General features: G+C 46.9%; 1 protein-coding gene and 1 pseudogene across 1 annotated transcript; one reads left to right on the top strand and one right to left on the bottom strand.

The window, feature by feature from the left end:
* Nucleotides 1-12072: 12072 nt before the first annotated feature.
* Nucleotides 12073-14146, bottom strand: LOC123112227 (uncharacterized; annotated as a pseudogene).
* On the top strand, nucleotides 12351-13167 carry LOC123112225 (uncharacterized). Its single transcript, XM_044533160.1, has one exon. It carries the CDS (start codon nucleotides 12351-12353, stop codon nucleotides 13044-13046), a length of 696 nt encoding a protein of 231 aa, XP_044389095.1. The 3' UTR covers nucleotides 13047-13167.
* Nucleotides 14147-14678: the final 532 nt, after the last annotated feature.

The following is a 14678-nucleotide window of genomic DNA, read 5'->3' as shown; positions in this document are numbered from 1 at the left end:
GTCTTGATGAGGACTTTGCCATTTTAATTGATATCCCTCGTCTTGATGAGGCTTTCTTTTTCTATCTTCACCATGGGTTGTCATTGTTGGGTAACATAGCATGCAATTTCAAAATAATTCCTACGCTCATGCAAGATCTATCTAGGAGATGCATAGCAACGAGAGGGAGAGTGTGTTTATGTACCCTCGTAGACCGTAAGTGGAAGCGTTTCACAATGCGGTTGATGTAGTCGTACACCTTCGCGATCCGTCCCTGTCAAGTACCAAACTTACGGCACCTCTGCGTTCAGCTCGATGATGTCCTCGCCTTGTTGATCCAGCAAGACGGGCAAAGTAGTGGATGAGTTCCGGTAGCACGATGGCATGGCGATGGTGTTGGTGAAGAACAATCTCCGCAGGGCTTCGCCTAAGCACTATGTAAACTATGATGGAGGATAAACTAGAGGGGACGGAGTTGTCGGCACACGGCTTGGTGATTCTTGATGTGTCTTTGGTGCTAGCCCTGCCCCTCTATTTATATGTTAAGCCCTGGGGTCTAAACTTGGAGGAAAAGCCTCCTAAAGTCGGTTTTGCCCGAAAGGCAATAGTCCCACTCGGAATCCAGGACCAAACGCCACAATCCTTGGCGTCTGTCCCAGATGCCATGGGCCTCGGCGTCTGGCCCAGGTCTAGACGCCAGGGTCTCTAGCGTTTGGCCTCTGACCTCCGCAAAACTTTCTTTTGCACCGACCTATAGCCCCGTGGACCTGACCCCTTGGCCTAACCATATCATCCAATATGTGAATCTTTACCTCCGGACCATTCCGGAGCTTCTCGTCATGTTTGTGACATCATCCAGGACTCCGAACAACATTCGTTCACCAACATACATCACTCATATAATACTATATCGTCAACGAACGTTAAGTGTGCGGACCCTACGGGTTCGAGAACCATGTATACATGACCGAGACACCTCTGCGGTCAATAACCAATAGCGGGACCTGGATGCCCATATTGGCTCCTACATATTCTATGAAGATCTTTATCGGTTGAACCTTATGACAACATACATAATTCCCTTTGTCTATCGTTATGTTACTTGCCCGAGATTTGATGGTCGGTATCTTCATACCTAGTTCAATCTCGTTACTAGCAAGTCTCTTTACTTGTTCCGTAATACATCATCATGCAACTAACTCATTAGTCAGTTCGCTTGCAAGGCTTTTTATGATGTGTATTACCGAGAGGGCCCAGAGATACCTCTCTGATACTCGGAGTGACAAATCCTAATCTCGATCTATGCCAACCCAACAAACACCTTCGGAGATACCTGTAGAGCATCTCTATAACCACCCAGTTACGTTGTGACATTTGATAGCACATAAGGCATTCCTCCGGTATCCAGGAGTTGCATAATCTCATAGTCATAGGAATGTGTATTTGACATGAAGAAAGGAATAGCAATAAAACTGAACGATCATTATGCTAAGCTAACGGATGGGTCTTGTCCATCACATCATTATCTAATGATGTGATCTTGTTCATCAAATGACAACGCATGTCTATGGTTAGGAAACTTAACCATCTTTGATTAACGAGCTAGTCTAGTAGAGGCTTACTAGGGACACAATGTTTTCTCTATGTATCCACATATGTATCAAGTTTTCGGTTAATACAATTCTAGCATGAATAATAAACATTTATCATGAATAAGGAAATATAAAATAACAACTTTATTATTGCCTCTAGGGCATATTTCCTTTGGTCACAAGCATCGTTTCTTAATTTACTTTTTAGTAATCTTGTGAACCCATTTGCATGTTGTGTGTGTGTGTGAAGGACATGTCTTGCACCTTGTATCTCATTCTTTAAGACTATGTTGATGCTTAATGCTCATCCATATATGAGTATTATCAAGTGCTTTTCCATGTCTCACATACATCTTTTTGGTTGAGCCCACTCGTAATTTGCCTCTTTTACATGTTGCTCAACCTTGTGCTTGTTGCAAGAGCTATGCCTTGTATATTTTTTAGCCCTCTTGCACTTGTTATGAGTTTCTACTGACTTTGGGGGTGATGATCCTATTTTGTGCACTTGGTATCCTAATGCAAATATTCGAAGTAGTGCACAAATCATGGGGAGCTTCACTAGCATATTTAGAACACTCCATTGCTCTCTCAACCTTGTGCTTGTTGCAAGTGTTAGGCTTAGTTTCTTATTTTTCTCTCTTGCACTTGAGTGAGGTTCTATTCATTTTGGGGGAGTGACGATCCTATTTTGTGCTCGTTGTATTCAAATACAAAACTAAATAATGCACAAATCATTGGAGCTTCTCTAGTTTCTATAGAACACTTCTTTGCTCTTATCATAATATCTTTCGTTCTTGTGGCTTGTAGGATCTCTGGTTTAGTTGGTTCAATTGGTATCTTTTGAGTGCTTGTTTCAATTGGTATCTTTTGATTGCTTTGTTGCTTGTTTCTCTCTTTTATATGTCTTTGTGGCATATCATCCTCTAGCAATCTTTGGATCCTCAATATAGTTTATCTTCCTCCAAGTTTTATCCTTGGATATGTGTATTTCATTCCACTCCTTCTGAGAAATACACAACTTATGGAGGAACACATTTTATATTGGCCTTCTGAGCTTTTCGCCCATTTTGGCAATCAATGCTAATGGGGGAGAAGTTTCAGAGAGTTTTATGGAGAAGTTTAGAGAGTTATTTCCTCTTACTTTGGTTTTGTTCCTAAGCTTTTGCATCTCATGCCCATGCATTATTAGTTGTTGCTTTGCATGGTGAAGCTTAATTCATTATATAAACTCTCTTGAAAGTGATTGTCATCAATTACCAAAATGGGAGAGATTGAAAGAACATGCGGTGCCCCCATGTTTGGTTTTGGTAATTGATGACAATCTCTATGGACTAATGGTTGCGTTGATTTATATTCGTAGGATTTGTCCATAGGCTTTTCTTGAAGTCCATTTGTTGGTTTCAAGGAGTTTATGTGTTGACCAAAGTGGTATCCAAGGATCTATCCAAAGATTGGTCTAGTGAGTGTTGAGCTAACTGCTAGCATGTCTTGAAGAAGAATATTGTGTGAACATTCATGTGTATCTTCAAGACATCGTCTTTATGAAGAGAGAAGATTTCACACAAAGCGTAGAAGATACATCGAGTGGGATCAAGTGATCTCACAGTTTGGTAAGCATTGTCCATTGCGCTTTGTGTACTAACCCATGGTCTTTGTGAGAGTTCTATGTGGGGTTAGGTTTGCTTCCATGGGCTTGCGTCAAGAGGAAGATCACATACAACCCATGGAGGCTGACATCAAATCAAGGTTATGTTGTGCAAGCTCAAGTGGAGCATCACAAAGAAATCATGATTGTAGCTTGCCGTCCATTGTGGTGACAGTGCCGAAGAGTGACTCACCCATAGTGGAGTATGGGGGAGCAATCAACTAGCCTTCATCGAGCCAACACAATCATGAAAGGTGGTCCAACTTGAGGGAGTCAAGATCATCATCATCTAGATCAAGTGGACTTCATTCAAGGCAAAGGTTTGCCCTTGATAGGTTTTCTATTTTACCGGTCTCATGGTGATAGTTTGGAGACCGGGTTATAGGATCGATAGACGTACTATCAAGGGGGGCTCTTAAGTGAGTAGCTTGATCATATCGTTCATCGAGAGCTCAAACCACTGCATCCTTGCATCATATTTCTTGATTATTATTTGTATTTTCTCTTTTTGAGGTTTTAGAGCTTGTGGTTATCTTTGTGACAAGCTCTAGTACATCGAAAACGGATTTCATATGCTTCTTCTATTGCGTTTTCGGTGTTGGAGGTTTTACCGGTCTTTTTTGAGGAAGGGCTCTCACCATTTTCTTATGGGCCTTTTCTCATTTTATTCTTATTGTTATTTCTATCAAGATTGTGTTAGCCCATGTCATTAGCTTTCCAACAAACCTGGTTCCGTTGAATTTGGAGTCTGTTTGTAGAAGTTGTGGTAGTTTTCGTGCCCTTCAAAGGCTGCAACGGTACTACCGCGGCTACTACCGCTTGGAGGGGATGTAATTTTTTGGGGTCTTTTACATCTGTATCCCTAACTCGAACCCACTACTCACATTTGCCCCTAACTCAAAAGCCTGCTCAAAAATGCCCCTTTTGTGTCGTTTCCGTCCAGTCAAGGTTGTTTGACTGGTAAGCAGTCGTTTCTTTGACATTTTTGCCCCTTCATCCATACGCCTGGGCCCAGGTCATCGGTTCACTCTCTCACCCTCTCATTCTCTTGCCCGAGCCGCACGCTCTTTTTTCCCAAATCGCCTCCTGCCGTAACCCTAACCCTAGCTCGCTCGATCCCAACTCCTAAGGCTTGATCTACTGATGGCGGCCACGGTGGAGATTCAGATTTGAATCCGTGTCACACTATGCTACGGTGTGAAGGAGACACATGTGACGGGATGGATAGGGACAACAGTTGTGGCAGTGCCGGCGGCTAACGAGGGAGCACACCGCAGCCACAGAAGAAAGCTTCAGCGGGGTAAGTTTCTCTTCTAATCTGGTGCAGTCTCATGCCATTTGTAGTTTGATTTGTTCTTGTATTTTAATTTGTTGACCTAGTTCATAGTGCTCATGGCGTTGGGATCTATCTCTGTTTTCCATGGTCATCATAGGATGGACCCCGATAGAGCAGTCGGGATGGATTGTAGAATGGAAACCACACTTCTAGCTAGTGCTGGCACAAAAGCATCCAATACAGGATTCTCTTTTCCTTTTGTTGCTGACAGTCAATGGACTTTTAATCAGTTTAGATCTGCCATATGTGCTCAATATCCATGGGGTATATATGATGCAGTGGAATTCAGATACTGGGACATTGACAAATCAACATGGGTCCCTGTCCAGTCTGATGATGAGCTTGGTATCATGTTTGCAATACATGATTCTTTCCCTGCTAAACTAGAAATCAGTGTCATACAAAGGAAGAGAGGAGAGCCAGAGAGCAGAGGAACAAGATCTCAGTCTAGGTCTAGAGGTAAAGGTAGAACTAGCCAATCAAGGGGCAGAAAAACAATAACTCATAGTGGAGGCAGCAGTTCCATGCAGGCACCAGGAACACCTACTGTAGAAGTTCCTAGGCATGCAGGTCCCTCTCATAGTAAAGATTCAGGTGACCCCTACATTGAAGAGGGACTACCAGATGATTGGCCAAGTGATGACGAGGATGAAAGGTTGTTTCCACAGTTTGTAACAAGGAAGAAGGGCAAGGAGAAAGATGATGAGGGGGGAGATTATGTTCCACCCCCTGAAGGCATGTTTGGTGAGGCAGGTGAAGATGAGAAAGAGGTGGACAGGGACATGGGATACTCTGAAACATCTAATGAGGAAAGACCAGATGTGAAGAGATGATCCTTCTTTGAAAGAGGGAGCAATATTTTCCAGTGCTTTAGACAGTAGAAATGCTCTTGCAACCTTCTCAATAAAGACTCAAAGTGCATTTGTGATAGATAAATGTGACAGTACTAGGTTGACAGTACATTGTGTTTATAAGAGGTGTCAATGGAGGATGCATGCCTCCTTAATGAGACATAGCACACTGTTTGAGGTATTAAATATAGCAACTAACAGTGCATTTATAGTTAGCAGCATTGATACTATATTTTGTTTGTTTGTTGCAGCACATAGGTTCTGACATGTGTCTGAACTATCATGAATGCAGGTTAAAGTGAACAAAGCTGCTCATACATGTCCCAGTGTGAACGGGAGGAAAAGATTGAGGTCGGCTAAAATTAGATGGGTTGCTGATGCTGTGAAGACCTGGATTGTAGAGGATTCAGAAGTGGGACCAACAGAATTGTAGAAAAAATTGAAGAATAAGTATGGCCTGGCAGTTCCATATATGAGAGTATTCTATGGGAAGCAAGCGACACTTGACAATATCTATGGTAAGTGGGTTGACTCTTTCCAGTTATTGTATACCTTCAAGGCAGAAGTGGAGAAAGCATCTCCTGGCAGTGTAGTTAGCATTGATAAACACACTGTACAATACAAGCTGAATGGGAAGAGTAGACAGAAAGAGTGCTTTAGAAGAGTATTTGTTTCTTGCAAAGCATGTTGGCAAGGTTTTTTGAATGGTTGTAGGCCTTATCTTGCAGTAGATGCCACTTCATTAAATGGAAGATTTAGAGGGCAACTAGTTAGTGCATGTGCTGTGGATGCTTGCAACTGGATCTCCCCAGTTGCATATGGAGTTGTAGAGGGTGAAAATATAGAGTTGGACTTGGTTTTTCCAGAATTTAAGAGAGCTTATAGGACACCTACCAGGTCTTGTTATCCACACTGATGCATGCAAAGGCCTGGAGACTGCAGTGGAAGCTGTGTTCCCGGGTGTGTAGCACAGAGAATGCATGAGGCATTTGGCTGCAAATTTCACAAAAAAGTTTAGAGGAAAATTCTTTGATGAAAATTTATGGCACTGCTCATTGACATACAACATAAAGAAACACAACTACCATCTTAGGTAGTTGCACAGTAAGACTGGTGTGAAAAAGTACTTAGAGGAGCATCACACCAAGCTATGGGCAAGGTCACTATTCAATGAAGTGTGCAAAATAGATTTTGTTAATAACAATCTAGTTGAGTCCTTTAATTCAAAGATTAGAAAATGGAAGGGTGTACACATTGTGGACTTGCTACACAAAATAAGACAGTTTATAATGGAAAAGTTTGATCTTAGACAGTAGATAGCAGCAGCTACATTCATTGGCCACATCATAATCCCCAAAGTCATGAAAATGCTTCATGCAAAATCTAATGACCTTGATATGGAGATAGTGAAGAGAAGCACATATGAGTAAGAGATCACATCAGTTGACAAGGAAAAGAGAGAGTGGAGATATCCAGTAAATTTGGAAACTAGGACTTGCAGTTGTAGAAAGTGGCAGTTAACTGGACAGCCTTGCATACATGTTTTGTATTTTATTACTTCAACGAGAGGCCCAGTAAGTGAGATTGATCAGTATGTACATGAGTACTTTTCTGTTGCTAGGTTCAATGCTACTTATGCTGAAAATTTGCCTGCAATGGAGGGCAAACAACACTAGGATGTGGTGGACCCTAGGTTTAGATTGTCTGCTCCATTGCAAAACAGGGCCCCTGGTAGACCTAGGAAGACAAGAATTAGAGCAAAATCTGAGGGAAAAGGACTTGGAGGAAGGAGAAAGAAATGTGGCAGGTGTGGAAGGCTTGGCCATCGTGCCACTCACTGCAAGGAACCCATTGACCCAGCCTTTGGGGAAGAAGAGCACTAGGGAGCTGAAAATGCAACAGATGATCATTTAGATGCTCAAACTGATGTTGAAAATGCTACAAAGGTGGAAACTGATGTTGAAATGCTACAGAGGTTGAACCTGATGCTGCAATTGCTACAGAGGTTGAACCTGATGCTGCAATTGGTACAGATGCACCAACAGTGTCATCAGCTGTAAGGTGCAATTGCTACAAATGTTCTGATTTCAAATTTTGCATCATTTAGTGTTCCCATTTCCTTTTTTGCTTCATTTAATGTTCTCATTTCAATTGTATCCTAAGAAAGAACTACAAAAAGGCAGCTGAAAGAGGGATGTCACCAGCAAAGAAGAGGCTCAAGTATGCATCAGATCCTACAGTAGGATCTGTAAGTGGAAGCAACCAGCTAAGCAAAGAAGTGAGCAAAACTGTCATCACAAGGAGGAGTTCAAGGATCTTAACTAACCCTGCTTGCAACACGAGGAGCAAGAAGATGAAAGATCTGTGAACTTGTTAGCTGCTATGTTAAGTGTGTTGTTTTTGTTGTTTAAGAACTATTTGTGAACTTGTTAGTTGTTATCTTAAGTGTGTGATGCTGAAATTATGAACTTATGTAATGGTGAACTTGTGAGCTGCTATCTTGAATGTGCAATGCTGATTATGAGCTACTACTCTGTGAACTATTATGAATTTATGCTATTTTGTGAGCTACTATCTTGTGAGCTGCTACCTTCAAATATTTTGTGAGCTGCTATTTTGTCACAACAGATCATTTGGTCAACTGCTACTTTCATTTGAGCTGCTACTTTCAAAATGCCAAGCAAGATTCTTGATTCATTTCCAAATAGAAACATCACAGCATTCCCAAATCATAGCATTGTTCTGGGATAATACATTCCCAAACTAAGCTCCATCAAAGCATACACTACAAACAGAAATCCATTTAGTATGGATCATTAGACCACCCAGAAACAAATGTGGCCAACATGCTAATACCAAGAACTATGATGAATCCCCAGGCTTGCATAAGCTCGTTCCTCTTCTTCATCTTCAGCTTTAGTTTCTTGTACTTCTCGGTTAGATACACCACCCTCCTCTCTAAATAATGAGCTTTTAGCCAACTCTTCTCCAATCCTGCATGAAGCTCCTCAAATGCACGAGCAACACGTTCGGTCGGTGGCAGGTCAATCCAGACAACCCAGTCACATTCATCAGGAAGCTGCAAAATCAATGATCAAATTAGAAAGAGGAGAAAGAGTTGAATCGAGTCAAGCTTACAAAAGCCAAAGACTTACATCAAGAAGACAGCCGAGAAACCTTCTGTCGAAGCTTGCTCCTCCCCAGGCGACGCGACAAGAAGGAATAAGCCTGTGGCCAGGGCACCTGTCGGTGTCAAAACCGGCGGATCTCGGGTAGGGGGTCCCGAGCTGTGTGTCTAAGGTCGATGGTAACAGGAGGCGGGGGACACGATGTTTACCCAGGTTCGGGACCTCTCTATTGAGGTAATACCCTACTTCTTGATATATTGATCTTGATGATATGAGTATTACAAGAGTTGATCTACCATGAGATCGTAATGGCTAAACCCTAGAAGTCTAGCCTATGAGGATTATGATTGAGTATGTCTATGCCTCTACGGACTAAACCCTCCACTTTATATATGCACCGGAGGGGACTAGGGTTGTACAAAGTCAGTTACAGAGAAAGAAATCTACCTATTCGGTCGCCAAGCTTGCCTTTCACGCCAAGGAGAGTCCCATCCGGACATGGGAGAGAATCTTCGGTCTTGTATCTTCATAGCCCAACAGTCCGGCCCACATCAATAGTCCGGCTGTCCGAGGACCCCTTAATCCGGGACTCCCTCAGCACCGCCGCGTCGACCGAACCTCAAGGCCACAGAATGTCAGATCGGCGATGTAAAACTCCGATTGCAACTGAACTATCCCTACACCATCAACCTATAAGCAAAAAACCCAAATTGATGAACCCTAATTCTGCAATATCCCCTAAATCGACACTGAGACTTACATTGGCGGCCGCCGATGAGCTCGTAGAAGACATGCCCACCGTGCCCGACGTACCCATCACTCACCATGACGTGCCTGACCTGCCCCTCTCTCTTCGAGCGCGGAAACGCCGGATCCAGTGCTTGCTCAAAAATGCTCCTGTCGTCGCGAGGAAGAAAAAAGAGGGGAGAGAGAGTGAACCGGTTAGTTGGGCCTAGATGTAAGGAAGGAGGGCAAAAATGTCAAAGAAACGGCACGTTACCGGTCAAACAGCCTTGACTGGACGAAAACGGCTCGGAGGGGCATTTCTATAAGGGCACATGACGGCGGAGGGGCATTTTTGAGAAGGCTTTGGAATTAGGGGTATATCTGATTAGGTAGTTCGAGTTAGGGACAAAAATGCAAATGGCCCAATTTTTTTACTACCGCTCCAGAGCGGTACTACCGTGGCTACTTCCGCTCCGGACCAAAATCTCGTGTTAAGTCCAGCTGTGGTAGGAACAGATGTATTTTTTTTGGTACCGCTTGCAATCACTAGTACTGCTACCCTTAGCGGTAGTACCGCTACCCCTAGCGGTAGTACCGTGAGGATGAGCGATAGTACCGCTCCGGTGGTTCTACTGGCCTTTTGCCTCCTCGTTGTTGTTTTTCAAAGGGCTTCCACCGCCCTAGCGGTAGTACCGCTCCCATGAGCGGTAGTACCACTCTGTGCGGGCTGTGAGCATAACGGCTGGATTTTTCCCCACCTTTAAAAGGGGGTCTTCTTCCCTAATGAACCTTATCCTTTGAGCTCGTGTTCTTCCCCCATTGTTGACCTTCTTCGAGCTTGCTATCTCTCAATCCCTCCATGGACTCTTGCTAGTTTCGGGGGGAAAGGAGAGAGGAGATCTAGATCCACATTTCCACCAATCACTTTCTCCTCTATGTGAGGGGAACCCCTTGGATCTAGATCTTGGAGTTCTTGGTGTTCTCTTTATTCTTCTTCCTCTAATTTTCCTCCCTAGCATTATTTGCTTTGGTGGGATTTGGGAGAGAAGGACTTGGGCACTCCGTGTGCCCTTGCCATTGCATTTGGTGCATCGGTTTGAGTTCTCTACGGTGATATGTGAAAGTTACAAGTTGAGAAGCTTATTACTCTTGGGTGCTTTTGGTACCCTTGAGATTGTTCCTCTTGGGTGCTTGGGCGCCCTAGACGGTTGGTGGTGTTTGGAGCTCAATCATTGTGGTATAAAGCTCCAGGCAAGCGTTGGGGTCTCTAATTAGGTTGTGGAGATCGCCCCGAGCAATTTGATGGGTACCGGTGACTGCCCCCAAGGGTTGCCATTTGTACGGGTTCGGTGACTTCACTTAAGGGTCCCTTAGTGGAATCACGTCATCTTGTATTGTGCAAGGGCGTGAGGAGATTACGGTGGCCCTAGTGGCTTCTTGGGGAGCATTGTGCCTCCACACCGCTCCAAACGGAGATTAGCATCCGCAAGGGTGTGAACTTCGGGATACATCATCGTCTCCGCGTGCCTTGGCTATCTCTTACCCGAGCCCTTTACTTATGCACTTTACTTTGTGATAGCCATAGTGTTTCATGTTATATATCTTGCTATCACATAGTTGTTTATCTTGCTTAGCATAAGTTGTTGGTGCACATAAGTGAGCCTAGTTGTTGTAGGTTTTGTGCTTGATAAATTAACCGCTAGGTTTATTCTGCATTTGTTCAAGCCTAAACCGTAATTATTTTAAAAGTGTCTATTCACCCCCCTCCTAGGCAACATCCACGATCTTTCACCCTAGATGTCGATTAGCCCGTCTCATACCGCCGCCACAGAGGTAGCTTCAACGTCGTTCGTGGCTGTCCCATCCTCGGCTTTGGCATGCAAGCCGGAGAACATTGCGCGTAGGAACCGGCTATGGAGGCAATGGGAGAGAGAAGCGGTGTCGTAGGGAGCAATTGTGGGCCTCGAGGAGCAGTGTTCACCCTCGCTGCGCCCGGCCCCGAACCCCGTCCATGGTAGCAACGGAAGTGGATGCAAGGATGCAGGTAGAGGAGACGGCAAGGGTGCAGGCAGAGCAAGAGGCAAGGATGGTCGTGGAGCAGGCGACATGGATTGCGTCCAGCAGCAAGTGACCCTTCATGCTTGGACTTAAATTTTATTTTGGCATGTCTGGATTGTTAAACTATGATTTTTTTCTTTGTGTTGAACCGTCAAATTTATGCTCTATGATCCACGTGTAAGGATTGTAGTAAGAATTTAAGGATCCACATTTCAGACGAAGATTTGCTACATCTACGGACAAATCATATAGGATCATGGTCACGGAATGAGATGGCAACACTTAGTTGGGGAGGAAGGGGGCCCACCCCTAAGATTCAAGGGGCGGACTAGTGGGAGATTGGCTAGGGAGAGAGTCCATAAGCAAATTTCGGTGTAGAGTTATTGTTTGAGATGTGTGGACGTGTGGTTGTGTGACATATACCTGGGCAAAACTCGGGCCGGGCCGGGCCTAACAAAGCCCGAAGCAGAAAACTTAGGCCCGGGCTTGGCCCGACCATTGGGCCTAGTTTTCAGGCCCAAGCTCAGCCCATCAGTCAAAAAGCCCGTCTAGCCTCGGCACGTGCCTCTTCCTTAAATTGCAAATACAACAAGCCAAAGCCTGGCCTGGCCCGACCATGAAGTTCAAAAACTAGGCCCAGGCCCGACCCGTGGGCAAGGTCGGGCCGTCCGGGCAGTGGCGTATCTAGGGGGTGGACAGGGTGGTCCATGGACCACCCTGGAATTTCCCCATAATATATATAGCATAGAGAAAAATATATTTTTATAATAAATAAATATATTTATGTGAATATTTTGCATTGGTGGACCACCCTGGCATGTTGGGCTAGCTACGCCACTGCGTCCGGGCCATGCTGCCCATGGCCAGGTATAGTCCGACAGGCCAAACGGGTGCCGGACCAGCTGGCCTTAGCCCGACGCCGACGCGGCCCGATGCACGTCGAGCTGGCCTGAATCAGCCCAACTCCAAGCACTTTCCACTCTCTAGTCTAGTCTAGTCTAATCTGGAATGAAATAAAAAAACGGGACAAAGGGGATGAGCCCCTTTCGGAAAGCAAGAGTCGATTCGGCATTCGGGCATCCCTGCCATCCCTGCCGTGCCTTCACCGAGCAGCAAAGCAACCAAGGTAAACCAGAGCACCGCCGCCTGCCCGCAGGCAGAACCCCCCGGCCCAAAATTACCACCTTGGAATCGAGCATCCGCGCCCCATCTATGGCGGATCAGGAGGCCGCCGAGCCGGGCCCGCCGTCGTGGCCCCCCTGGACCTCCCTGCTGCTCCGGGCCATGAGCAAGCGCCGCACCTGGGCGGCGCTCTTCCTCGCCGTCTACGCCGCGCTGCTCTCCTCCTCCTGGAGCCTGCTGGCGTCCGTGCGCGTCTGGTACTACGCCGCGGCCGCCTCGGCGGGGGCGGCCGCCGCGTGGCCCGCCGCGCTCTACGCCTCCGTCATGTACGGCGCCGTCTTCGGCCTGCTCTCCATGGGCGCCGCGCTGGCCGTCGCCGCGCCCGCCATGCTGGTGACGTGGATCACCGTGCTCGTGCTGCTGGCGTTCGCGGGGAAGCCCCGGCGGTCGCTGGTCGCCGAGGCGCGCCGCGCCACGGCCGACATCGCGCGGCTCGCGCTCCGCGTGCTGCTGTGCGAGGGCAACGCCGTCGCCGCGGTCTGCGCCGTCGCCAGCTTCGCCGCCCTCCTCTTCGGCCGCCGCGACGACGCCGAGCGGCGGCTGATCTGAAGATTTTCTAGTTCTTTTCACGCCCTTTTATTTGTCTCTTCTGTTGCTAATTTCATTTGTAGTCTGTATACCAACAGTTTGGGGGTTTCATTCTAGGTAATGGAAGTTCTTGTTTCTGTAATGGTGGCGCCGATTAACTATTACTAACTGGTAGTGATCTTTAAGCTGTAAGCCGGAGCCGGGCTGTGGTCAGGCCTGACGGCTAGGCTGCTGCTACTACTGCTCCGCTTGCGCCATTGCCACGAGTCGGTCGGCGTGCTGGCCAGCGGCCGAGCGGCGGCACGGCGGGGCGACGGCACAGCCCGAACGGCCACCCCTTGCAGTCCCGTAAGCCCTCCCACGTCGCCGGTAGGTCCATATCCGTTGATGATGCGACGGTCGCCGCCCGGCTCGTGCTGCGCGTGAAGAAGCTCTTCACCGAGAAGAACGCCTCGCTCTCGTTGTCACCGTCACTCGCCGCATCCTTCTCCTCCTCAGTAGTCGAGACCTTCTCGATAGAGCTTGTTGGGTCGAGCGCAGTGAACGACCACGCGAAGGTGCCCGACAGAGTCGGCGAGTCCACGCTAGACCTCGACGACCGCTTCCTCATCTCCCGGCTCCTCATCTCGTTCAGTATCACCTGAATGCAATATACTACTCCCTCCGTTCCAAAATAGATGACTCAACTTTGTACTAACTTTAGTACAAAGTTGAGTCATCTATTTTGGAACGGAGGGGTTACACGTATGCGCCATGCTCACATAAATGGGTCAAGAACAGAGCACGCTCGGCCGTCACCTGTTTCGTGTCGAGCATGGCGCCGTCGTCCTCCTCGCTGTCGTCGTCGCCGGAGCTCGACCCGGCGGCGGGGATGCCGAGGCAGGGGGCATGGCAGTGCGCGTAGGTCTCCCTGACGAGGCAGGAGAGGGACCTGCAGTGGTTTGCGGCGGGGAGCCTGGGATGGCACTCGTGCGCCACGCAAGGCATTGCTCACGCGGTTGATCGATCGATCGATCTGCTCGTGCAACGCTCACGCGATGTGGCATGTCATCTCTGGTGTGCCTATAAATGGGGGAGCGATCTTGTTGTCGCTGTGGCCAGGGCCGGCGCGAATGGGTTTTTCTTGAGGTGGCGTAGGGGTCGAAGCGAACGCGCATGACAGGCGCCCCGCAACTTGAACGGAACAGAGGTGGCTCTCGATGTGTTTGTACCCTACTAGTGCCTAGGGTTTGTATACAAATCCTTTGGGTTCAAGGCTACGTAACAGCCGCCTTGTTCGAGCTGGACAGTGTACTGGTATTTGCGGCGCCGAGCTCCACTTCCGATCCTGTCGTGTTACTCGGGGGGAAAACGTGTTAGTTAGTGTGCTTCTACCCAAGAAGGACGGAAGTTTCATCATCGTCAAAGTGTAAGCAGCACAACCGCGACCAGTACAAAGCCTGTTGTTTAATCCACGCGAGGTTCAAATAAGCGAAGATCGTGTTGACTACATGGCCGGGAGCACCGAAGCCACAAACACCAAAAGCACTAAGCTTGTAGGCAATCTTGTCGTGCAAGATCATAGCGGGAAATGATTCGGAAGCAAAAAAAATGTTCTCTTCAAAAGGATCAAAAAATTAAGGCGAATAAAGAAGAAGATGCAAGACAACATTG

Source organism: Triticum aestivum, chromosome 5B (assembly GCF_018294505.1).
Source record: "Triticum aestivum cultivar Chinese Spring chromosome 5B, IWGSC CS RefSeq v2.1, whole genome shotgun sequence".
Taxonomy (NCBI): Eukaryota; Viridiplantae; Streptophyta; class Magnoliopsida; order Poales; family Poaceae; genus Triticum; species Triticum aestivum.
The sequence above is the reverse complement of the archived record's forward strand: the minus strand, read 5'-3'. Positions and strand labels throughout refer to the sequence as shown.

Bases quoted from the DNA above. Each gene is read 5' to 3' on its own strand.
- LOC123112225 (XM_044533160.1), top strand. From the start codon at position 12,351: ATGAGCCCCTTTCGGAAAGCAAGAGTCGATTCGGCATTCGGGCATCCC.